This window comes from Styela clava, chromosome 12 (genome assembly GCF_964204865.1).
Source record: "Styela clava chromosome 12, kaStyClav1.hap1.2, whole genome shotgun sequence".
Lineage (NCBI taxonomy): Eukaryota > Metazoa > Chordata > Ascidiacea > Stolidobranchia > Styelidae > Styela > Styela clava.
Window position 1 is genome coordinate 19,313,247 of NC_135261.1, and position 26,155 is coordinate 19,339,401.

General features: G+C 34.7%; 1 protein-coding gene across 1 annotated transcript; it reads left to right on the forward strand.

The window, feature by feature from the left end:
• Positions 1-374: 374 nt before the first annotated feature.
• Positions 375-15,561, forward strand: LOC120330283 (uncharacterized). The gene is made up of 12 exons (XM_039397168.2): positions 375-752; positions 1,030-1,164; positions 1,241-1,411; positions 7,557-7,688; positions 7,898-8,024; positions 9,241-9,453; positions 9,729-9,904; positions 11,141-11,260; positions 11,457-11,591; positions 11,701-11,900; positions 11,987-12,376; positions 12,470-15,561. Exons 1-12 carry the CDS (start codon positions 561-563, stop codon positions 13,542-13,544), a joined length of 3,066 nt encoding a protein of 1,021 aa, XP_039253102.2. The 5' UTR covers positions 375-560; the 3' UTR covers positions 13,545-15,561.
• Positions 15,562-26,155: the final 10,594 nt, after the last annotated feature.

Consider the following 26,155-nt stretch of genomic DNA (forward strand, 5'->3'; position numbering starts at 1 on the left):
TACGTAACCTATGTTATAGCCTATGAACAAGTCAAGATTTTAGAAAAATTAATAGATTTTCCGAATTCTACTACACAAACCTGCAAAAAGAAATGTGGATTGGTTAGTGCAGCAGTACTGTCACTATTCTGCTATTGTCATTACAGCATTAAAATATCTGTCTTTCAGTATCTGAATGTTCAAAATATCATTTTGTCTTTATTATCATACCACAATATATACCTACCATTATATTATTTATCATACCCCCATACTGAACCAGTAAACCTTGACAAGAAATAAAATATTTTATCCACAGAGGAACAAAAATTTTATTTGTTTTGTATTTAAGAATTTTTTGTCTATTTCAACATTATTATCATTATTGTATTTATTGCTAAATGTTTTGTATAGTAAAACTAAACATTAGTGTAATTGAAGAAACCTGAATATAGCCGGATTGTTTACATTTCTGGGAGAAGTATTTTTTTAATACAATAGCGGAGACATTTTATATTAATTTTGAATACAATTCTTAATACGCGCTACCATCAGTTTTCAAGAAAAAGTTGCTTGGGAAAATGCCCCAGGATGTGGACGAGGAAAATAAGTCAAGAAGCAACCCAACCCAAGAAGATCCATCTATTGTGACACTGGACCTTGGTGACTTTCCATCAAGATATAGAGATGTTTGTCCGATTGGATGTGGATCAAAAGGATTGATATTTTCAGCAGTTGATCAGAGAAGTCTGAGAAGACTGGCTATTAAAAAGGTATTACTGATCCTTAATACTGGTAATACATTGTTTATTATGCATTATGTTTGTTTATGAAATTAATCCTTTGTTTGGTGTGAAAAAGATTTATAACCAGAAGACTTTTTATTTTTTTCCAATAGACATAGGTAATTATTTTATTTCGAGCTGGAGTTACATTTTGGCATCTGATATTATTTCATGTTAATTATTTCAAGATATCCGTCAACGATTATGTGTCATATTTTCCAACTCTCTGACTCTAGTGTTCGGTTTCAACTTATTTATTTTTCAGCTCACAGTAAAACAGAATGAGAAAACCAAATTTCTACGACAAATTCTGCGGGAAATTAGAATCCTTCACAGACTTGAACATCAAAATATCATCAAGATCTATCATGTTTTAGTTTCAACTGGATCTAATGCACCAGTAAGAAAAGTAACAGTCTTGGTCGCATTTTACACCAAAGAACAAAACTTAAATTTAAATGTCTACTTTCTTACAGTCTGATAAAGCTCCGCAAAGTATGCCAATTTCTAATGATGTTCCGAATATCGATTGCCTTTATGTTGGTATGGAACTTATGGATACAGACTTACGCAATGTAATATCAAAAGCGACATTAAGTACAGAATATGTCAGACTCTTCATGTATCAAATTCTTCGTGGAGTCAAGGTATTTATCAATACTCAAAATCAACAAGTTATCAATGCTTGACTTTGGAATGATTAATTCAGAGTAATTACTGATAATAAATACTCGAATTGAGTCCACAATGCCGAATCCACACGATTTTATGTTATAGATAAAGATCTAGTAAGCTAAATGATATTTGATACAGTAAGCTGAATGGTATATCTGATATTTAATTTCAAATGGGATGCTACTATTCCTGAAACATGCGTTATATTTTTAATGGATTTGTTTTATGAATATTATTTGAGATGTTATATTGGTATTAGAAATATACGATGTTACTTTATTGCTATTGCACAAAGGTGAAGGGATACTAAACAGACATGCTCTTTAAGAATTATGTTATCACCTTTGCCTTGTAGCATGCACAACTTCAATTTCTCTGCTGACCAAGCATATGACTTACCATGTGTTTTTGTATGACTTACCATGTGTAGTACAATTGAATGCCAGGTTGAGTTAAACCATGACACATTATACGTATATTCATATATTCCAAAAATAGGAGTTTATAGGGCATATATAAATGGGATTATATGATATTTACAGCTGTACAGCGATTTTAATATACTTTCCATATGTAATGATGTACTAGATTGATAATAGAGTGCAGGGATATGGAAAGATTTGTATTGTGTATTGTTGTTCTAGTAATGTATTACTATAACATCATAAGATGTTGGTGAAAATTATTGAACATCTTAATAACCAAATAACCAATATTGAGTAATGAAGTTTTAGTTCGATTACATTATTGAGAATGTGTTTTCAGGTTTTCGCTTTCACATATGAAGTCCTTTTTTAGGGTCTCTGTTTTTTGACAAAAACTTGAGTAATGATTAAATAAATCCAATTTGAAAATTTGTTTCATATGTTTTTTTTTTGACTGAGATGATTGTTATTTTTATACTTTTATAGATAACATAGATAGGGATCTCAATATCGCCCATTGACAGCAGAAAATATTCATTTCATTCAGCTTGAAGTCTATCACTAACAAAATTGTTCTCTATCTATATTTCAATCGGGTTTCGATAGACGGCAATTTGCCATATCTCCTCGTTTCCGCGCAACTCGTTCAGGATTTACAGCGCTATTCTTTTCTCACAACGCTTTGACGTCATCGAACTTTTCACGTTTATATGATATGCGTAAATACGTCAACGCCTGGATATAACAATAAATACATGAACTTTAATTAGATAGAAAAGAGAAGTATGTAGGTTTAAACGCCGCTTTACATAAATAATCGCGCCGAAATTTGTCCTGTGAGATTTTCCCTCATCAATGTCTTAAATAAGTCAATTTATAAATTCCAAATCGTCTCATTTTGTAATTGATACTACGAGATCCGAAACATGCTTTCGTATGTGCACGAAACTAAGAGCATGTTTTGACCTTTATACATTTTTATAATTCCATATGACAATCGTGATTGTGCACAATCAATTCTTTACAAACTGATTCAGCTTTACCGTCATATTTTACCGACCTTCATTTTTGCATTAATTATAGCGATAACAGAAATACCCAGTGAAATTTAATATAAATAGAAATCATTAGATTCTTCGTGATCCTTTGTATTAATTTGTGATATGTCATCACATTCACTAAATAAATGCAGTTAAATCGCCATTTCTAATCGGCGTCGATAGTAGTTCGGATGGATTTATTATTCTTGGTACAGAATATAGTTTTACGTGTAGTTTCAACGTAGCAACATAGATGTTACGTTATGTTACCGAATAATTCATTCGTTAAATGATCTCAACAACCGTTTAAACTATATCGAATACTAACTTCCACCTGAAAATGTTGTTTTTGCGTTTCCAAAAGTGACGACCCAGCATTTCGTCGCATCGGTGGGAATGTCGCAACCTACCTGATTTTATAAGTTGTACACAGTACATTGTTCAGCTATGTACTTTGATTGTAAAAGTTTTTAAATAAGCAAAATATTAACCAGTGCCCAATCATATTTGTGTCTGTGGTATATCAACTTTGTTTGTTTTTGTCGAATGTACCGAAAACAGTAATACGTGAACTTGTATGCTGTCGTTTTGTTTTGCTTCAAAGTAGTGGGTGTGACGTTGGGCGCAACTTGTTTTAAAGCCGCCCACTTATGAAAGCCGTTTTAGATTCGTAATATTGCTTATGAATAACATTAGTAGATGTTTCATTGGACGCAACTTCATAGACACCCCTTCAGAACGGCGTATTAGATTTATTACGTGCTAATGAACAACACATACAATAGTAGTGCACATTGTTATCCCAAATTAATACCCCCGCTTAGGTGATTTAATCTCAGAATGGGATGAAATATACGATCGTAGGTACATGACCTGACTGTCGACCCGCATGATTCAGCATCCGCGTTGTCTGATCTAATATTTGTTTTGGACGATTTTCTGCGAAATGACAATTTATTTTAATATGAAGTATTTTGCCTACTCGATAGCTGGTACCGCATTTGCATTCGTTTTTTTTAACAATAAATTGTATTTCTTTGGACTGGGAAAATATTTTCATGTTCGTGACATTTATTCACGATTCATGACTCGTGTTGTATTATTTTAAGCATACTTATGATGCAACACTGCGTTAGGCAGCTTTGTTTTTCGCTTCTTGTACACTTGAATACAATTAAACTCAATCCCGAGTTCGTTAGTCAGAAAATCATAAACAAAAATAAGTTACATAATTACGCCGCGAGCTGTTTGTTAAATATATTTAGCTAGCACTTTAAAACTGATGGTGTATACGCGTTGGGAATGAACCGAATTCTTTTTAGGTAATAATATTAACTAACAATGAAATATTTATGGATCCATCTATGCAGATTGATAAGCTCGTATTTTAAATTGAAAAAAATATTTTTGTTTCAACTTTTATTAATGAAACGTTAAGAAAGGCATCTGTTGAAACAACTATTCACGTTGTGACTCGTAAGCAATTATTTTGTCGGCCTTAAGCCTATCTATTTTTATCTGGTAGAAGAGATAATATTTCCGCTTTGAATTATCGGTTCTCAGTATGTAATCGTTCTAAATATATTGTAATTTCACGCTCTACTTTCACAATAATTTAGCTAAATTTTGTTAAACGTTCGATATCAAAATACGGGTTTGCGTAACCGTTCCAGATCTTGCGATAAATAGTTTTTATCGCCATGTAAAGCACCACGGTACGCGGACAACTAATAACAAATAGTAATGCTTTTACTCTCAATTTTAATTTTGTTACTATATTTTCCCTTTCGCGATGAGTTACGACGTATTTCGGGAAAAAATTTGACCGAAACCTAAATGAAATACCCGTGCATAAGCAGTCTTGGCACCCGGAATTGAACATACAAATTCAAGACAGTTTATCATTTATAATCAGGAGGTAGAATTTCATTTAAATATATATTTCATTTCGTGAAATTTACATTCGGTTAAGTATGCCGCAAGCTCGGTAATTGCGAAATTATCTGAAATGTGACCCGGTGACCGATTTCGACGTTTTACGAACAAGCTTGTCCTGATTTCAAAATCAACAATGTGTCATCTTAACATGCTTGTTCTAGGGCAATAAGTGAATGTGATTCATAATATGATAATAACTAATTTCATGAAGAATTTTCGTATCCGCTTTTTTGGTCTCATATTCTCGACGCTTAGCAAATAATAATGTTTTTTGTTTCGATGTATGTCGCTTTTGTGCGTCTCTTTCAGAATACTTGTTATTGGAAGGACTTCTCTAAACTTGCTTATGTATACTTGGGAGTCGTTAGCTCCATTTCAATGATACTCGTACATCGGCATAGTCGCTGGGACGGCTAAATTTAGAATGTGAATAGGCCATGTTTTGAACAATATAGAACAACGTATCAAATGTCTATATTTCGATGTATCGGCACGTACGCTTTTAATTTATTTAATATTCGTAAGCGAAATTGAATGCCGCAAGTCTAGCAAGAATGAATATTGAATATTCATTGAAATAGGCAAGACCCACCGAGATATATTATTCATTTTACATAATGAGTAAATCATCGTTCATGATCGTTCGTTTCAACTAGTTACCCAGCCTTATTATATGTTATATGTAAAGCACTTATCGATCCGATGTTAACAATCAAATGTTTTTAACATGGTATCGTCGGCATACCACCAACCCGCGATGATAAATATCCCTCTAATTACATAGCGTTAAACTATATAAAGGAATTCGTATTTTTGTCACCTCATTTCCTGTAGGCAATGTAAAATATTAAAAAACTTTCCTACAGGCGCCGACCGAAGTGTGCTCCCGGATGTGGCTATTAATGTCAAGGCCTAGATTATGCCAAGTTCCGAGGACGGGCAACCTATAATATAACATATGGTCGATGCGTGTTCACCTTGCTCTCTGATCTAATGATATTGATTTCGGCCTCTAAGAGCGTTCCATTTACATCCACATCGACTAAAATTATTCGAAACATGTTCAATTCTTGCCAGACGCGCAATCTTTCATGTAATAACAAAATTCCTTTCTAAATTTAAAACTAAGGACATTACTGGAACGTTGGTTGTAACTAAAATAAACGATCGTTTCTAAGTTTAAACGATGACTTCATGGATTTGCTACAAATTCCCTTTCACTTTGTCTTTGCGTATAAATTTAGTCGCATTCACCGAACTTTTGCGTTAGGTCATTAGTGACTGGTTTTTCCAATTTTCTTCTGTTACCGGTTATTTGTTAGTGTCGGGGTGACAAACAGTAGTGATGATATGATTTGAATTCTTCGCTTGATCAAGAGTCCTGAATTGAGATCCTTTTTGTATACTCGATGGAATGGCAAAACTGCAATATCCTTCCTGTACATACGATATTTACCAAGGGAAAGGCGGCGAAGAAATGCTATCGCGCTCGATGTCTGCCCATTAGACCAGAATTTCCGTTTTTGTTTTCTACGCGTCTGGTGACATCGAGGCCACCAGAACAAAGAAAATTTTGTGATAAAAATTGCGGCGCTTCATTTTTCATTGAATCCGGCCGAGTTTGCATATTTTAATATGAATCTGACTACAAATATTGCGCAAAATCTTATAGAACTGTACATACGAATAGTTCAAATCGCAATAGGGAGTGCTGAATACATAATTTTGATACGTGGATAATGTCGGTTTTTGTTTGGTTAGTCATTTTCATTAGAGTATAGCCTATATGCCGAACCCACACTCTGCTAAAAAGACCAGTTGTGACCGGAATGTTAATGGCGTATGTTAATTGTGAGTTACTTGTAGTGAAACTGGTTATTGACTTTTGCTATTTTACCGAATTTGTTCGTCAGTCTCATAAACCTCCATGGGACAACAGTTACCATGTCTTTGCTAAATGTGTTTCATCAACATACAATCCCATGTCCAGTAATGATTGAAGTAATTTATTTCAGTCAATACATACTTGTTTCTCCAATGTTGTCAACAGACCAATCTGTGGGTGTGTGCTGCACTTCTAGGAATAATAAACATGAACCCAAGTCTTACCACAGAGGTCAATTTTATTAATCCTAGCAAGCTATGTTTAGGAATGCAGACAGCAATTACAGTGGATTTATTATAATACAAGCAATTGCCTATAATTCCCAGCGGTCAAATCTATGCATTAACTTACCTGTGACCTAGTTTCCTTGAAGTGACTAATTAAATATGAGAAACAAATAATCCAAGCCAGTTATAAGTCTGGACCACAATGACGCCAACCTGTTAATGACTTTACCATTCAGGATGTTTGTTAATTATGACTTGTTAACTCAATCAATCTGAAATTAAATTACCTGCCAATCCTCATTTTATCGTGAGATTAGTTCTTTATTTATTCCTTTCACAAACTTGATCTTTTTCTAAAGATAATATTTCTAGTTTGCAATCAAAATTTAATGCAAGCATGATCTGTGGCACACTGCAAAACACAATCCATAAACAATACTCGGCAAATATGTACTTCTAATGAAAATGAATAACTGAAATGCATTACTAAACTAAAATGAACTGAATAACGAAGTAGTGCTGATCTGTCTTCAGTTTGAATTGAAGTTGATTAAGTGAATCTAAAAAAATATTTATATATAACTATTTTTTTTTATTTTCAGTATATGCACAGTGCCAATGTAATGCACAGAGATTTGAATCCATCGAATATATTCATCAACATGGATACCTTGATGTTGAAAATTGGTGACTTTGGTGTATCACGCATGTGTGACTCTGAATATGATCACACGGTAAATATGTATAAATTTGTTTCAAAGACTTTTTTATTTAATTTCTGTAACCATAAACTGTACAATATCATATGTTTTATCTTTATTTAATAATCAGCTTTGATCTTGTCAATTATTATTAAAATTTGACCATGTTCGAAAATTTCTATACTAAATATTATTTGCCCAATTCAATCAATGGAATTAGAATGTCTCTCTATTGCATACAGTATCACTTATCGATGCCTCTGACTACCAAATACTATCAAGCTCCAGAGCTTTTGCTGCATCCACACCATTATACTAAGGAAGTGGATGTATGGTCTGTCGGATGCATTTTTGTTGAAATGCTCAAAGGTAATCAACAGTCTTCAAAAATTATCTATGTGCAAGTGTGATTACAATATTTATAACAGTTTTTCTTTCCAGTTGAGCAAGACCCAACGCAATATACATATTATTATATCTCATCATGTTAATGTTTGTTAAATGGTTTCAGTACTAAATGAATTATTAACTGGACAGAGAGTCTTATGTTTTTACATTTATTCGATAAAACTAGCATGGGGTTGGCCAAGTTTTAGATACCCATCAAATAGCATCAGGAAGTTTGTTGTGTTGCAGGCTGCAGCTCTTATACTTGACCCCTTAATGATTCACTTATTATTTAGCATTCTCATTAAGTTTATGTTTCTGGGAATTGTTTAACTAACCTATTGAAATAGTCAAATATTGAAAGGTAACAGAAAAGCTCGTACAACCTTGTCACGCTACACAATGTACATATCATTCATTGTTTAAAGGCAAACATCGCAAAGTTGACAATGCCTACGCTACAATATTGTAGTGTTTGGTAAGAACAAGGACTTATGCCAACCTATTTGAAATATTATTTTTGCAGTAGTAATTTTCATTACCCATTTGGTACCAAAAAGCTTTTGTACCAAGAAATACTCATGCAAAAGTCAATTGACTTAAATGAGCCCAATATAAATTGAAGTAGTAAAAGGGAACAAACAATTTAGATAAGCACATAAAATGGAAGAACTAAATTAAATTGTAAATCCTTTTGGTCAAGAAATGTATATTTGCTTTGGGCTGGTGGGATGTTTATCAAAATAGAATATCCGTGGGGACATATATTTAGCACTAATGAAATGGACGGCGAAATTTAATCTACAGTATATCAATCAATGATTGTGCACTTTTTAATACTTATTGATAAATGTCATATCGCAAGCTTCTGTATAATTAAATGGAAACATCGCTTGCATGCTCCATGCTGATCATTTTATCTTACATAACGATTATTCTACCGAGAATTCTTTGTAGGAAAGTACAAATTGTTTATCACTGGGTAGGCAATGGAAAGGAGGTAGCAATATGTTACTTCTAATCAATTCAATCTTTATTAATTGATACTTTGAAATAGTAATAATATCGAGTGATTCAATCTAATCTATATTTTGATGAAATACAGTTTGTACTTTTATAAACATTTTTTAATGGATTTGAAATTTTTAAATATCCATTTTTGTTTTTAAAATAAAATATGCCATGTTATTTATTTCAGGTTCACCTGCCTTTGCTGGAGAACATGTCATTGAACAAATGGGTCTTATCATGGACATTGTTCCAGTAACTCAATCAGATTGGAAGTCTGTTGTCAATGCGGGTTGTGACAATTTGGATTGTTGTGCTCCACCATCTGCTTTTACCATCGAGGAAAATGGTGGAGTTCCTGCTCGAACACTGGAAAAAGTACTGCCAAAGGCTCAGTCATCAGGTTGGTATTGAATTGGAATGAGAGAAAAAGATTTCTATGTGAGTTAGATTAAATCCAGATAATGAAAAATTGTTAGGAATGATCTTTAATAATATACTATTTATTATGATTTGGTGGTAAAGTTGATTTTCTTGAAATCTTTGATTTAAAATTGAAATTTTTAAATATGTAGATGAAACCATTGATTACAGGTACTTTTTTGTGTTTTTGTTTATTATTATAACTAATTCTTTTTTGTGGTTCCGTATATTTCAAGTTTTCTTACCATTCTGCAGCTCTCAATCTCATAAAACAACTGATCACCTTTGATCCCGACGTTAGGATTCCAGCAGAGGATGCTCTCAGTCATCCTTATTTTTTATCATATTCAAGTCCACAAGATGAACCATCTTGTACCCGACCTTTTCATATAGAAGATGAGCTTGATGAATACTCTGCTGCTGATCTTGAGGTTTGAGACAATAATTAACTTGCTTTTTCAATTTTTAAAGCACTTGTTATTTACACTCTTCAGTCGGGATGTGAATAGAAACGTTTATGTGACTTTAATTCCGCTATAATTCTTTTCTCATACTGTACTTAAATTAATTGCTGACTTTGTAGAATTGAAATTACACGCTTAAACATTTTTCTTTTTAATCTATCTTGTAATCCTTAGTTTCTCTGAAACAAACATGAATATTTTGATAATGATTCGGATAGTTAAGTTCAAAATTAGGTTCATAGACATTCATGTTTTTATGTAATTACATAGGTGAAATTTTTATCAAGCTTTCTAAGCCAAATGTTGAACTGTTATATATACGTGTATGTGCAATTCAACATTTTTGACATGATGGTACTGTTCAAAAGCCAATAGCAAATATATTGCAAATTGCAATTATACAGCTCGATTCTAATATAGTTTGGAGAAAAATTTCAATATTACAAGCAATAAATCTTTGGTACTCCTGTTGTCCTGTAGTGTGTGTACCAGTTTAGGGTCAGGCCACAATTTATTTCGAATTTCCTTAATTTTGTTGAATTACAAGTTCAGGGACTATCTGTGTTAGCCAAGTGAATATGCCTCCTCCCCTGCCCATAGGTTTCAGTCATTTATAGAATTTTATGTAAAGTAGGCGAACAAAATTAGTTACTCCCATATTGGTACACACACTTCTGGAGCGCCAAATTTTTTATGTGTAAAGTCAATTAAAATAGAAGAAGGCAAGATTTTAAACATAATTCAATTTCTATGAAAATAATATTTTTGTTATAAGTTAACCTTTCAACCACTTAAATTCATGAATTGATGTTGTCGAGAAAATTAGTGACATTTATGACTTATTTTACTTCGGGATCGTTTGTTGTTGAACGTCCTCAGGGCGAAACTTGCGCAACGTTGTGGCCGACGATTATTTTTAAATTGTTTATGCCTATGTATAATATTTAAAGCTGTTATTCAATATTAATTAAGCTATCTAAATTGAAGTCACTGATTGTGAAATTAAAGTAATTTATTTGAATGAAAATAAAAAACAGCCTGAAGGAATTTAATTAAATTGACTTATGGTCAAAATCTCTGTTTTAAGAAGCCAATTTGAGTGATAATATTTTACTCTATTGCTATGTTGAAAATTTTATGTTTCACTGAAATCCATAATTATGTTTTTTTCAAGATTATCAAACTGTAATTTTTTTATTCTAGGCAATGCTTCAAAATGAGAGTTATAGTGTGACCAGTTCATTCAGCAGAAGTGTAGACACGACCCCATCCTTGTCAACAGTTCCAAGTTTTGCACATGGACTTGAGGACATTAATATGCTGGTGAATTTCATAGGGGTATAGTTTAATGAATAACTAGTGTATAAACTAACCGACGACATAATACCGAAATTGAACGAAATTGATCTTTGGCTTATATCAAATTGTCATAATTATAAATTATTGTCATCCTGCTTTAACAGGTGTTCATATGTGTGAGGGTGATAATTGGAAACTAATAATTAATTATCATTTTCAGCGTGTCAATTCTGGATCTCTCATTACAAATGGTAGCTACCGTCATTTGCTCAGCCTCGCAGAAACAAACCATAATGAAGTTTTATCAGAATCAGAAGTTCGAACTATGGCATGCGATTTCGATTATGGGGTGCAGGTAGGAATGTACTGTAACATTATCCATATATTAGTTGTTTTTTCAAATCCTCCTAATTTATATATTCATATAATATTTTAACATTTTTTTTATCAAATTGTACTTTCAGATTCACGAGTGCTCATTTACCAAAGATCGAATGTCAATGGACTTTCGTCCAATATCTAATGATGCTGGCTGCTTTGACCCTTACAAGTGGGGTCAAAGTAAGGGCCATCCACCTTCTAGTCTTGCGAGAAAGGAAGAGGATGATGAAGTGCAATCGCAGATTATTCATTTAACCAAACCTGGAAATGGAAGTCTTGAATTGTAAGTGCTAGGAAGCATTCTTATGTAAAATCAGTTTAGCGAAAATAGCAATTTTTAGTATATCAATTGATCATTTTCGATTCCAGATCTCGTCAAGTTGTATCTCGTTCTGACACTGGATATCATTCAAGTTATTGTTCATCGTCAATCACCAATCGAATTAGTAATGTCCCGTCGTTATCGCATTGGAGTTTGTCTTCTCCTGACATCTCATCTGACCAGGAACAGAGAATGGGTTGTGGTACCCCCGATTCTGTTAATAGCCCCCCGTTTCACATCGGCCCCGATCCTGACTCTTCAGCAAATTCTCCAACTCTACCTGAAGATCTGCACACAGAATCACATATGTATTCATCAAGCAAGAGACTGAATGATTCTCACCAATCGTCATCAAGAAGACATCATCATCATTCACATCATCATCATCATTCTCATCACCACCATCACCATCACCACCACCATCATGGCAAACACAAGTGAGTCTTATCTGCTGAGAATGTATTTAAATAAATTAACTATGATATTATGACGGCAAACACTTGTCTCAATATTATTGTTTATCTTTATAGGAGCAGATCCAACCATTCCACCAATGGTTCATCCATCAGTCATAAGCCCGGAAGTGGGGAAAGTTCAATTGAGCACAATGACGGAGCGCATTCAGAAAATGGACCAATCAAAAGCAAGCGTTCGAGTGGAAAAAAATCAAGACACTGCCGAGATAAAGAAGAAAAAGATAATTTTGTCATACTGCCCAAACATATAATAGTAACAAGCCCAGAAAATGTTGTAACTTTGTCTCAGGTTACTCCTACTGTAGAGACCGAGAAATTGGATAATCAGGCTGCTGAGTCAACCCAAGATTCCTCTAGTGAGACTGTTTTAAATAAGGATGAAAAGACCATTCATACATTTGATAAGAAGGAAGTTATTCACGAACATTTAGATTCTAACAACACAAGCGATATTACATGCAAGAAGTCTGCTTTTCAAAAGTATGTCCCACAAAGTGGTAAAGATAATGATACAATAAACAACAGCGCCGATAAAAATGTAAATCAGTCCATCTGTCCTTCTAGTGGTATTCAAAATCATCCTATTGCGAATAATGCTCCAGTGGCCGTGTTCAATGGAGCAGATGCAATAAGAAACATGTGGAAGGCTGATTTAGGCATCACACAGTTAGAGACTGAAGATGAGCAGCAGAGGCCAAGGACTTGGTCTGAAGGTTGCAGAGTTCGTGCACCAAAACATCGTCAAATAGCCAGGCTTCCGAGTTCTATACATGATGGAAAAGTTATCTCTACTGAAACTGCATTAAATTGTAGTCTTGTACAAAAAATTCGAACACAACTTGGACAATTCTTTTCTGATGGCTGCTGCTTATCCAGTCCTGACCTCTCGGGATCCTTGCCGATAAAACCAGGGCAAGTTAATTACCTTACACGAATGCGACATTTTTCTGATGATAGGAGATTTGTGTGTTCTCCGCAAGCTTTCTACCCTGCTGAAGATCCCCGCAGCATCATCGCAAAAGATTCTTTTAAATCCGATCAAAATATGCCACCGGCAACATGTGCAGGTGCAGAAAACTACCCCGGCGCAATGAAGATACCACGCACTCGTGTTGAGTGCCCTTTTTAAATTTTTCAATTATAATTAATTAATTAAGATGGTAATTCAACCACCTTCTATTTAGTATCTCAACTTAGTATCTTTTATCTACCTATTTGAAAAAGAAACCTTGCATCTTGAAAACATCAATAACAAGACCTCCCGAATTTTTATCAGTGTTTTAAAATATAATTTTATCGGCTTTTAATTTCAACTTTATTGGGAAATATCCTCCCAAAAAATTACTTTTTGGAGTAACAAGTCATCCAAATAATTTCCCAATTTGAAGTAAAATTGAACTTTTACACTGACAGGACGACATGTTTTTTATTGTACAAAGCGCAATTCATATCGATGTTTCATTGTAAATTTCTCATTAGCCAATAACTGTTGCAGACATTTTAATTCATTCATTCTTAGCTGAAAAATGTCAAACCACGTACCATCAAAAGTTTGAGCTAGTTTTTTGGGTATTGTTATGGGTAACGCGACCTGCTTCTAGTATTAAGACTCGATCAATGCTCAGATTATTTTCAAACTCTTTTGATGGTGTGCGATTTCAGATCAACTTCTGTCTTGGTTGTTGTTCTTAGCCTAATTATTATACTTCTGCTCCCATGTTGGGAGCATTGTCTCAGCTTTGTTTCTATCCTTTTCTTTATTTATTATTTAATTGAATAACTTATTATTATAGTCATTTCAATGCGTTTACATCTGTCGAGTAATTTGTCAAGCCATCTTTAGCATCTTGGTTAAAAGTATTATCACCTTCTCGTTGTCTTATCGTATTATAAACTGAAGAAGGATTTATGACATTACTATTGCGATTCCGTAATATCAAAATTGAATCTGTTTTTTGCTAAACATGGGCTTTCTGGGAAGCGCTACATACCGCTTCTTTTAAGTCTCTGTGCTCAGCAAAGAAAACTCATTCAAAAAACCTGGTGATTTGGCAATATGAAATAAGACTTTTAATGGTACAGAGTTATTGGTAAAAATAAACTAGGTAGTTGTGGTAACAATGCACTTTTCGGCATGCCATTTGCAGACGAAACTCAAACCACTCATTTATGCTCTATTTTAAATATCTTCACTATTAAATTAAGTATGCACTTGATTTAGTCAATTCTCATAACGTCATTAATTTAATTATTGTTTATTTAAACATTAATTATTTGAACTATGACAGCTGTGAACATGTATTGGTGCTTTTTACCATACCTGTGTTTTATTTTTTCAACCATAATTTATTCTCTGGTTTAGTCATGATTTGTACAATTGTCTCAATTTAAATCATGTTGGGTTTGGTTGGGTTTTGCACTTCAGGCGAGCTATGTTGACTCAGAATAATTATCTGGTGACTGATGTATTTTATCATATTCTCTTGTAACACAGCCAACTGTGATGAAAGGCATTTTTTTTAATAGATCTTGGCAATTTTGTTGAATATGTTATTATATGCCTAACAACCATTGATTAGAAGTTCTTTTTGCCCGTTATCAACTGTTATGTTATCAATTTAGGTTTCTATTACTGTTATCTTGTTTATAACATATATATGTATAGTACATGATAACATTGACCCACTACCTTATTTTTGTAAGGTATGAGAGCGAAAACAGCAAGATCACTGAATAATTATGCTTTGCTTAGCAAGAAACATAGATTTATTATCATTTTTTTTTTCAATTTCATGCTTGATTAGTGCAATTCGCTTTTTAAGTTCTTGAAATTTTTTAAATTTGTTTCATTACATGGGTAAATATGTTTATGAAATATCATTTTCTGTCAAAACATTGGGGATGGTCTGGTAAATGTCGATGTATTTTTAGCTTGAATTAAAATAATAATTATGGAATTCCACTTGCCACACTGGAATAATTATTTGAATATTACTTTTAAGTAAGACCAAGTGACAAATTTGTCAATTGTGTATTGTGATGATTTTATCAACTATTTGTTTAGGTTATGGTGAAGATATTTATTTGCTATTACTTTACTGCGATTTGATTATTGAAGGGAGTGAAAATACACTAAAATAACAACATTGTCAAATTTTTCGACCTGGGAAGTGGCTATAAGAATACATTGGGAGGTTTATTGGATATAGGTAAATGAAACCTATAGTCCTATACCAGGGGTGGGCAACCCCTGGCACACGTGCCAAACTTGGCACGCGAGCCCATTTATTCGGCATGCGAGCGAGGCATTGGAAACGAGATCATTTTCCTTCAGATAAAAAGTTTCAAGACTCTGAATTATCTAACGAAACGGTGTTCGTTTTCGTTCGTGTTCGTTTATTCATCATGATTTGTTAACAATCCGTTATTTATTTAAACTCTTTTTGTCCCGTAATGACGTATGGCTACAACGAAATATATTATGACATACCAAATGAGTGGGCGTTCGAGAAGAGCGCTGCATTCATTTTGCTACATAATATATATAGTTCGTCTGTTCAATCCTTTTTCTTCATTTCTTCTTGATTTATGAAGTTGTAAAGCTCATGTTGGCTAGAATTTATTGCTAACTTATTGTTATAAATTGATTTCGAAAGAAATATAAGCGACTAGAGAAGGTGATACAAGAGAGGAGTGCAGAAAACAACGAACTATTGCGTAATTGGATTGCCATTCCCGAAAATTTTTCGTGTCTTAAAAACTTTGCAACTCCATTTCTTTACATGTTTCCATCTACATATGCTTGTGAAGCTTAGTTCTCAGTTATGAACTTTATAGGAGTAGCCTGAAGGATGAAACCATAGTTCGTGTATTTCTCTGAAAGTTATAAAATATACCCGATGTGAAATCTCTATCAGCGGTAATGCAGCAGCAGAGGTCTCACTGATATCGAATAAGAAAAGTAATCAAATCCATTTGTTGGAGTGATTTTTTCGCGATTAATAAATCTGTCTGTACATGTTTAAAAGGTTTATTATTGTGCTTCTCTGCTTTGAAAGTGGCAAAGCATTGTTTTTAATTTTGGTCGGCACGCGGAACAATTTTGTCGTTAAATTTAGCCGATTTCGGCACGCGAGCCGAAAAAGGTTGCCCATCTCTGTCCTATACTGTAGTTCAGGGGTCGGCAACCCCTGGCACGCGAGAGAATTTTCCATGGCACGCCGATTGATTTGAGGCACACGCGAGTCCGTAGATAAGCGTGTGCACGCAGTATTGCCAGATTGGGCTACTTATAGCAAATTGGGTTACCAACGAATGTTTGGCCAAAATCTTTTGAATAGTTTTTAATGGAATGTTTGCCTGTCTATTGCTGTTTGGTAGCCTAATTGTATTGATGGACATCGAAGACTTCCAGGTGCAGCTGGTCGATTTTAAAGCATCTTTATTGTGGACATCGAAATCCTCCGATTTGCTGAAATCTCTGGAAACGATTGAAAACAAGCAAGCAAGCATTTCAACATGTTGGGAATCTTTGCCGGCGAAATATAACTGCCTGAAGAAGATGGCAATGGCTTTGTTGTCTGCATTTGGATGCACTTATTCGTGTGAACAAATATTTTACACATGGAAGTTTATTCTCAGTCCGCATCGCAGCCGACTTACGGAAGATCATTCGGAAGGATGCGTTCGACTGAAAGTGTCCAATTATATTTCCGATATACGGTATTACAGAGTCAAGCCAGGAAAGGCAAGAACAAAGATTTCATTCGAAAGCGAGTCTTTTGACTGTATTAGATGTTATCCATTGAAATTAACAAAATGAATTTGTCTTTCATCCGTTTATTATTATTCAAATCAGTTGTTGACTCTGCAAATTTACTGTTCAAATCAGTCGTTGACTATGCAAACCACACATAAAAAAGTTTGGGACGCGAAGTTGCTTATTATTCAGAAACTGGCACTCTGTGTTCGAAAGTTTGCCGACCCCTGCTATAGTTTATACTATAAACTATAGCAGGGGTCACCAACCTTTTCGAAGCCGAGGGCTACTTTTTGGGTACAGATTAAGCTGCGGGCTACCAGTTCAATGTACACTTCTGAAAAATCAGTTGCTCGATTAAGCTTCAATTATTGATATAATTACTGGTATTTAGTGAAGTATAGACACTAATAAACTTTAGAATTCTTCAGGAAATCAAACAATTATCACAACGTTGCAAATAAATTTCTATCAATAACACTTGTATTTCAAAACTGAGTGTTTTCAAATTGATTTTCAACACTCTGCACAAGTCTAAGATAATATGTAATTAACAGTTGTACTATCAAATGTTGAAGAGTATTATAGCCTACTCCGACGTGTAATTTGACACTGTAACTCTGAGCGAGTCTTGCAGATTTTCATCAGTGAGGCGTGTTCCATGTTTGTTCTTGGTGGAGTGAGTCGCGGCGCTATGGCCCATCGTGTCAAGCGTTAGGTTCGCATGTTAGAATCCCATGCGGGGATAGTTATGTGCGAAAGGATAGCTGGACTCCTCGCCGCCGTAGGGTGGTTCACGTAACCACTGGTCGGTTAAGGCTACCTTCGCCATCAAGTCCAGGCTTTCGGAAACAAATAACTAACTAATCCCATACCCGACATCGAATAGTAACCAGCAAGAAGCCGTGGTTTATCATATGGTTCAGCCGTCCTATCTTCTTCCCCGGGATAAATATGTAAATCTCCTCCTATCCTGAGTTTTTGTCAAAAATGTTGATTCGAAAGGATAGGTTGAAACAAACGATGGTCTCGTAAAATAGGATTGCTGTATGATTTAAATCGCGAGCTTTTTCTGTCCGTACTGTGCTGACCAGTTGTAGTTAGCGCGGAAGATTACGCAATGACATTAAACAACATGATGCGCAACTCCGGCATTTTTGTCCGAAGATCGTATTCGATAGCACGCTCCAATGCACATACTTGACGAGACGAAAACGAGCGGATGTGTGCTGCTTTCAAGGCGTAGCACGAATGGTGTTCGTGCCTGCTTTGACAGTTGTTGTCGATTTTAATGATATTTTTGAAAGTTGGGGTAAAAAGAAATCGGTAAAAGGTAAGGTGAATACTATTGTTGTATATCACACCCGGGCATCGCACTGTTAAGTACATGTGGGAAAGCCAGCCTTTGTCAAATACTACGAAGTTATTAATTCAGTACGGTACGTAGTTGCCCATTTGCCGAAATTACATATTTACTTACCCCTTATGGTTTCAAATAGTTCATGCAACTCCAGTTAGATTTTTTTAATCAGTGAGGATATATACTCATTGTTGATTGCTGCTCATTGTAACATACTATTACGCATTCACTTTTATTTGCGTATTGAATCAAAGTGTTAACAAGTTCACCTAACATTTCACTCATACCGGTCTATATTGTATAGTCTGATTTCTCAGGTATTTGGAGCCACGAATGCTTGTAATTTTCTGACTAAACCCTTTTATTAGTTGGTTTATATACCAAATTCAGTAAAATATTTTTTAAATAAAACATGATATATTGGATTTATTAGCTTTTCCATTCTGAATCATATAGACTGCTTTATTTATTCTTAACGAAAATTAATAAATGTCCTCTCTTTCTTCAGATGTGAAAGTTGTGGACAAACCTGTCTAAGCATTGTGAGACTCTTGCAGCACAAGAGGCAATAGCAGAAATAGTAAGTATATCAATCAAGAAATTAAGCCGACATGAAGCAAAACTTTCAACTATTCGTCTAATCTCAATTTCCTATTATTTATTCACAGAACAACTATAGCAGACGGGGAGATATCAGAAGTCTGGCAACATATCAGTGACAGTGTGATTCCAAGAAATATAATGCAATTGAAAATAGAAAATAGAAATTTGCAATAGAAAAACAACCTATGGAGGCATGCAAAGACATTTGACCCTCCGGTAGAGTTGTGTATGGCCCCCACATCCTGCAGGGCTTGAGGAAAATAACTAAAAATTCCAAAGCGTAAGATTGCATAAGCGGTCTTATTTGTAAAAAGGCACAAAACACGCCAGACATACTTAAAACAGCTTTGGAAATGAGGATTAAGGGTACCTCACTGCACCTGTGTTATATTTGGTTCATCAACTTTTGGTAGTACTATGGAAGAAATTCCGGAAGGGGTATAATCATCATTCATGATAAAATACTATCATATATTTTTTGAACAACTTCAATCTAGACCAGGGATCTCAAACTCGCGGCCCCAGAGAACTTCCAGTGCGGCCCTCGAACGCTTAACAATAATTGTAATAGTATTTTGGAAGGTTTTTTTTTATCTACCATGTAATAGATTTTTCAAACCTTCTAAAGTGAAATTGATTATTCACACAGAAAACAATTTACTGAAAGTAGTTTTGGAATATTAATTTTTCTCGTCCACATTTTGACCCAATTAAGAATACACATCAAGCTAGCAAAAGAATACTTGAATAAAACACTTGAGTAATTAAATTAAACGCAAAGTTCATGAAGAAGGTGGCATTTTCGAAGAAAATGGGAGTTGTAACATTTCTGCTTTTCACAAAATTCTGAAGCACATTGTTTAATTTGTCATATTTCCATCAATACAATCAAAAAACACAATAAGCTCAGCAGTCAATATGACAAATTCGAAGACCAACTTCGAACAGAAAATTTCCATGTGTTTGTATATTAATATAATTATACAACGACTTAGTTACTAAAAATCAATATCAATAATAATTCAAGCAATCCTATGCCACGCAATGTAGTGCGAAATGTCTTGTCGAAAAAATCTGTCATTTGTTTTTTTACTGATCTATACATGAAATGATAAAAGTAACTTTTTTGCATTACTGGAATTAATTAAACATTCGTAAAGATCCAGATAAACCCATGATCATGTGGCCTCGTTAGTTAGAGTTGGTACTATAAAATCATTTCAGACTGGCCTTAGTATGCTGGTGACACAAAAAAGATGCCAAACGCCAGGACAAATGTAATTAATAAAACATTGAGTTTATACTGTAGTATTTTTGTTAATTTTAGGTTCATATATTTAGATTAAGTTATTTTTAGTGTATGTATTATTCTTTCCTTATTCAAAGCTTGTTCAAAAATGATTTTGATGGTTGTACATAGAATTTTACGATTTTTTATAAGAAATACTGTAACTTGCAAATGTTGCAATAATAGTGGAATGCAAATATTAATATGTAATTGCATTTGAAATTGAAGAAAATAATAAAACTTAATCCAACTGTTTAGTTGCATCACAATATATGTCACAAACTAAAACTATCTTAAAAATATCTTTTAAGTATACATTATCAAAAACTGTTTGCGGCTCTTTTTACAATTTTCAAAATGCAATGCGGCTCTCGAAAACCCATGAGTTTGACACCACTGATCTATTCTAGACGATTCAAGCATTGCTTTGGGAAATTATATCACTTCAATTAAATTGAAATAATCTCGCTATATTAAATACAAAATCGTTGCTATCATAAAGGTAAACCAATTCAGCCACTCGAAATATATTGTCCTTCACAAAGCAATGGAGGCAAAATTGAGAGTTCATGAGCTATGAACATTTGTTCTTTTCTTTGTCTTGAACTTTCCATACTCCACAGCCCCTATTAATTTTTTTTAATTTTAATTACCATGTGATGGTCATACATATCTTTAACTTGTATTTTCTGTCATGATGTATTATCTCAATGTGCCAAACTATTAATTAGTGTGCATATTTTGCTTCCAGATGACATAAATGTATTGTCATGTTTATTACCTCAGCTTGGAGTATTGACAAGAAAAAGGTGCCAGTAAATTAGGTAAAAAAATTTTCAACTCATTGTTATAATCAGAATTCACAATCAATAGGAATTATAAACAGCCAACAATCAGTGAGAATTATATGCGAAATCCCTCAGAATAAATTTGTCTAAAATCGGAGGAAGGCAAAAAATATAGGTAGTTTCCATCCACACAAGCATTTCAAGAAGACTTGCTCGAGCCAAACTAAATGAGCATCGTCAGGTGATCGGTAAGGCTGCAAGTTGAATTCAGCCCTGCAACCTCCTGCATAGAAGATAATATTAATTAGTGGGCTATGAGCTAAATTCCTAAATTTAAACAAACCTATCTACGATGCATTATGTACCAGCAATGTTACCTACGATTAACTGAATATGTAATATGTCTAATAAATTCACCTACAAAAGCAAGTTCGATAGGTGCAAACTTTGTGTTATGGAATTGTATCGCAGCACAGTTTTGTATGACACCCTCTTTAAATGAAATTTCAATGATTAAGCGCAAACATTAAAATTACTAACTTTGAACTTTGTCATTATCTGCAAAATGTTCCACACAAATCTTTCCGCTATCGCGTTTGTAATCTTCTCTGATAAAAAAAAACGTCTATGATGTCCAGAATTGCTCTTTACAGCTTGCCTGTTATTCCAGCTTTCCAAGTAAGCAAAACTTCTTAGATATAGAGATTATTTTGTTTCGTTACAGGCGCAAAAAGGCAGGTACTACACGTAAAAAAGACGCCGAGTAGCAAAAGCGAGCGGAAAACGGACGCGAAAGGCGACGAGAAATATGTGCATTGGAGCGTATCATGAAATACAATGTTTTGCCTGTAGTCTTATGGAGTGACGTCAGAGTTGCCTATCATGTTGTTTAATGTCATTGGATTACGTGACAAGATGTGAAATATCTCTCTGCTTTGCCGTCGCTAAAATCGCCCCACTAATGAGACACACGCAGGCTGTTTTCATGGTGGAATAATATATCCACCTCTCATTCATCGTGAAAATGATGGGTTTTTCTTCGGAATCAATAATTGTATTATAATTGCTCCGCTAACCAACGGACAAGAAAAAGCGCGGGTTCGTGGAAAGTGACCTCAATGTGATGTCATAATTGGAAGTGTTAATTGACCCGTCACATTACTGAGGTCAAAGTAAAATAAGCTTGATGGTTACAATAATTAATATAGTAAAATAGCAGGACAAAATATAATTGATCTAGCTTACTTATAAGAGCCGTTATTAAGCTTAGTTTGGAACAGACCTGCGGGCGACTCATATGGTCTTCGCGGGCGACTTGGTGCCCGCGGGCAACGCGTTGGTGACCCCTGGTTTATAGTTTCTACTGTAGCGAATGTGCATTGTGTAACTATGGATTATAATGTATTTAACCCTTTCGTTTTAATAGTGTGTTCCATTTCACACAATAAGTCATTTATTGTCGCAACACTGATTACTGATTACATGTACTGCTTTTCTCGTATCGACCAATTTGATGACGTATCGTTCCGGCTTGCCGAGAGGGCTGCATAATATTGTGTTCAGATTCACTTCAGTTTTACTGCGTTAAGTGTGATGTGTTTTGATTCACTCCTGATTTACTGTGTTAAGAGTTAAGTGTGTCTCAATGTTATCTGTTTTCGGAATTTGGATTGTGCATCTTCCTATAATATACAACAACGATTAGCATCAACACTGTGTGCTTATTATCGTCTGAAGGAGTCCAGATTGGAGTCACATTCCATAACGCGTGTCAAAACAATAACGCGGGAATCGAACTTAAATATATAGGGTGAAAGTCTTTATCCTTAAGATCCAACATCAGCATCATCTCTTTCTCCCTATACTACTACATTTGATAAGCACGCGTTTTAGGGAAGTTTGATCATTCGATGAGCGAGAAAAATCCATACATTGGATTGTGCACGTGATTCATTTCTACCTGATTGAGCAAATTAGGCTCATTGACTTTTTGGTGTCCTGTTGAGTAATTAAAAAGTGCGATACTGGGTAGAAACGTATATGTATATTGAGCTGTCACTAGCTCGGGCGTTATTGATCGAATACAATTTTTTTCAAACGCTCAGTATTGCTTACTTTAGCTGATCGATTACCGTTTTCGATTTTTACGTTCGTCCTCAGCAATTCAACACACGTAATTTATAACAGTTCAGATTTGTCATTCACTCTGGATTAAGTCACAACGTTGTCCGTAAAACATCATTTTAGCAACATTTTTACTAGCGTGATCATAACAATAATCACTCCATCGTATTGAGAATACCTGTATTTGAGAATTAACATTGTCTTCGAAGAGCCGAGTATATCCGTACCCTCACAATCTTCAATCGGGTCCAGTATATTGGATTTTTACCGAGAGATATTCACGCTCATGGACATTTTCACTTTCGGATGTTTGCATCTATTGACGTTTGCTATCATAGATATTACCATCGTGATTTTTTCTCAGTCTCCAGCCTTCAAGCTGGACTAGAACAGTCGTAACATGTTTTACTTCCATTGTCCATTCCATTTCATCTGGGTATTACTGTTTGATCAAGGCAGCTTCAATAAATATACGATTTGTCAGCAAAAACTCGTCCGTTTATAAACTTATATCATGGCGGAGTGCACGTGTATGAATAATAATAACAATCGAACCTTAATGGAGTTTAGCTCTCAGAGCTAAAATGATTTCTCCGTAAGCGGGATCTCTGCCTAAAGCCTATTGGAAGTGAACGCTATGGGATGTTCAAATTTACTTACTTATTTACTTTAAAAAAATTGTTTAGGCCTACCATCTTCTGGTATTGAAAGCTGAGTTTCATTTATTGTCACAACGACCTATTCAACTTCTGGATTTCCGTATGAGCATGTCTTTATCTTATCCGACTCCACCCAGTCATGCTCTCCCCCAGTTATTGATTTGTTTCTTACCGTGAGAGTGCGAGCAAGGTTTCTCGGTTTCGAAGACAAGTCAAATCGAAAAGCCGGAATCGCCTTACTGCACCTGATCATGACCTGCGGTGTGCACTCAGCAAAGTTATTCCTGACATTGGCCAACTAGTATAACTAAAATTCCTGTTTAGATACGCGCTTCAACAACAACAAGAGTAGCATTTAGAAGCGGCCAGAGTCTTACGCAATTAACTACGAAAGCAAAATATTTGGGCTTCTTTTTTAATGTTGGCAAATGTGATTCAATGTATACATGAACTGGGTTTTCCGGCACAAAATTACATCCAACGGCGTTCTACCACTCCAAGCAAACGCTGAAGTTATTCAAAATTATCCCAAACCCAACCCCCAAGGAGCTTCAATCATTTTTGAACTTGGTATGTTACACGCTGAACTCCCAGAACCTGTACAATTCATGGCGTGCTGAACAAGCTACAACCGCAAACTTGGCAACCTCTGGTACTCTATTCTTAAACATTGAATTCTGCACAGGCTATTTTACCGCATTTGAACGAAAATTACTCGCTGCATATTCACCAATCAGAGACTTTAGCACGCACTTAAAAGACGTAGATTTCAATTCGTATGTGAAAATGAATCAAAAATCAGGGCAAATGAGACAGACAAGACAACTGGGATTTATTAGTGAATACAAAGACAATGTAAAACTCCTGTCGGGCTTAATTAAACAGGGTGACACACACGTATGCAGGATTGGTTTAACCATTAAGCACGTTCAGAAAAAAAGAGTGCACCACAGAAATTTCCGTAGACAAATCTTCAATGGGACCTCAGGGCTAAATGAGGTTATTCGAGTTGGTCAGATAACACAGACCTCAATATAGGCCCGGTTGAAATAAATCTGTGCATACTTTTTGTTCACAAGTGTCATCTGAAACGTCTCTATAAATGTTTATAGGCTTGAGCACTATTTAAAAATAATATTGCAAATTTATCATAACTTGCACGAATGGATGTTTCTCTGACCCTTGAACCCAGAACATTCTCTCTATACTTTACTATTCGAAAAATAATTGGCGATTACAATCTGGTTTGCATTCTCAAATAAAACTATATGAGCACGTGCCGCTTACAGGTTGTACCAGTCTGTCGCCAATTTTTTCGATTATTGCAACTAAAAACCAAAGCTCCCTGGAAGGCATAATGACTATTAAGTTATTTAATTTAGAACTAGTTTTTGAAAACACAAATGAAACCGACAAGTAACGCGCAAAACAATGCTTCCAACGATGCTTAGCTTGGCCGCTTCTTGAATTTGTATGCCTGTATTTACGCATAGTTGTCCTACTCATCATCCCCTATTGCTCTTTAAACTTTCCTTCTCACGGCTTGGGCGGTAATTATTGGATCAGTTACGAGAAATTTGAATTGGGCAGTTACTGCGGCATCATATTTTATCGGCTGTCAAGCGGCATGCATCTATTTATCTGAATTTTACTCCTCGCTGCTCTGGTTCAGGAAGCTATTATTATATTTTATTTAATAAAAGTTCGTCTTCTTATAAGTTTTATTAATACGAAGTCTATCGTGGACCAACAAGGCATTTAATAGTGAGAACATTTACCTTTTAGGAAGCGGTCATCGCCAGCTGCTAACATTGCATACCTTCCTTTATACATTTGGTAAAAGTCATGGTGAGTTAATAATTAAAAAGTAAAAAGTCATGGTAAGAAAATAATTAATTAATAATTTTTCATTTTATTTGACGTTTGTGTGACGTCATCTGCTGCTGAACTCAGCAAACACGGTGTCGATGACACGATGACTCTGGTAGTCTTTCGCGCCCGCGTCAATTGCGAAAATATTGTATGTCTCGTTATATCAAATCTTTTTGTAAAAAAATTTTCTATTACTTGTGTCGGTACAATATTTCATGCACGACAGAATTAAAATTGGATGTTGGAATACCATAGAGCCCTACACTTTTTTAAATATATAACATTGG

What these genes read in the sequence shown, in the direction of transcription:
- LOC120330283 (XM_039397168.2), top strand. Translation starts at nt 561, where the DNA reads ATGCCCCAGGATGTGGACGAGGAAAATAAGTCAAGAAGCAACCCAACC. An exon ending in GGAAATGGAAGTCTTGAATT is followed by an intron (nt 11,901 to 11,986) that starts GTAAGTGCTAGG and finishes TTTCGATTCCAG; the next exon opens with ATCTCGTCAAGTTGTATCTC. An exon ending in CACCATCATGGCAAACACAA is followed by an intron (nt 12,377 to 12,469) that starts GTGAGTCTTATC and finishes TTATCTTTATAG; the next exon opens with GAGCAGATCCAACCATTCCA.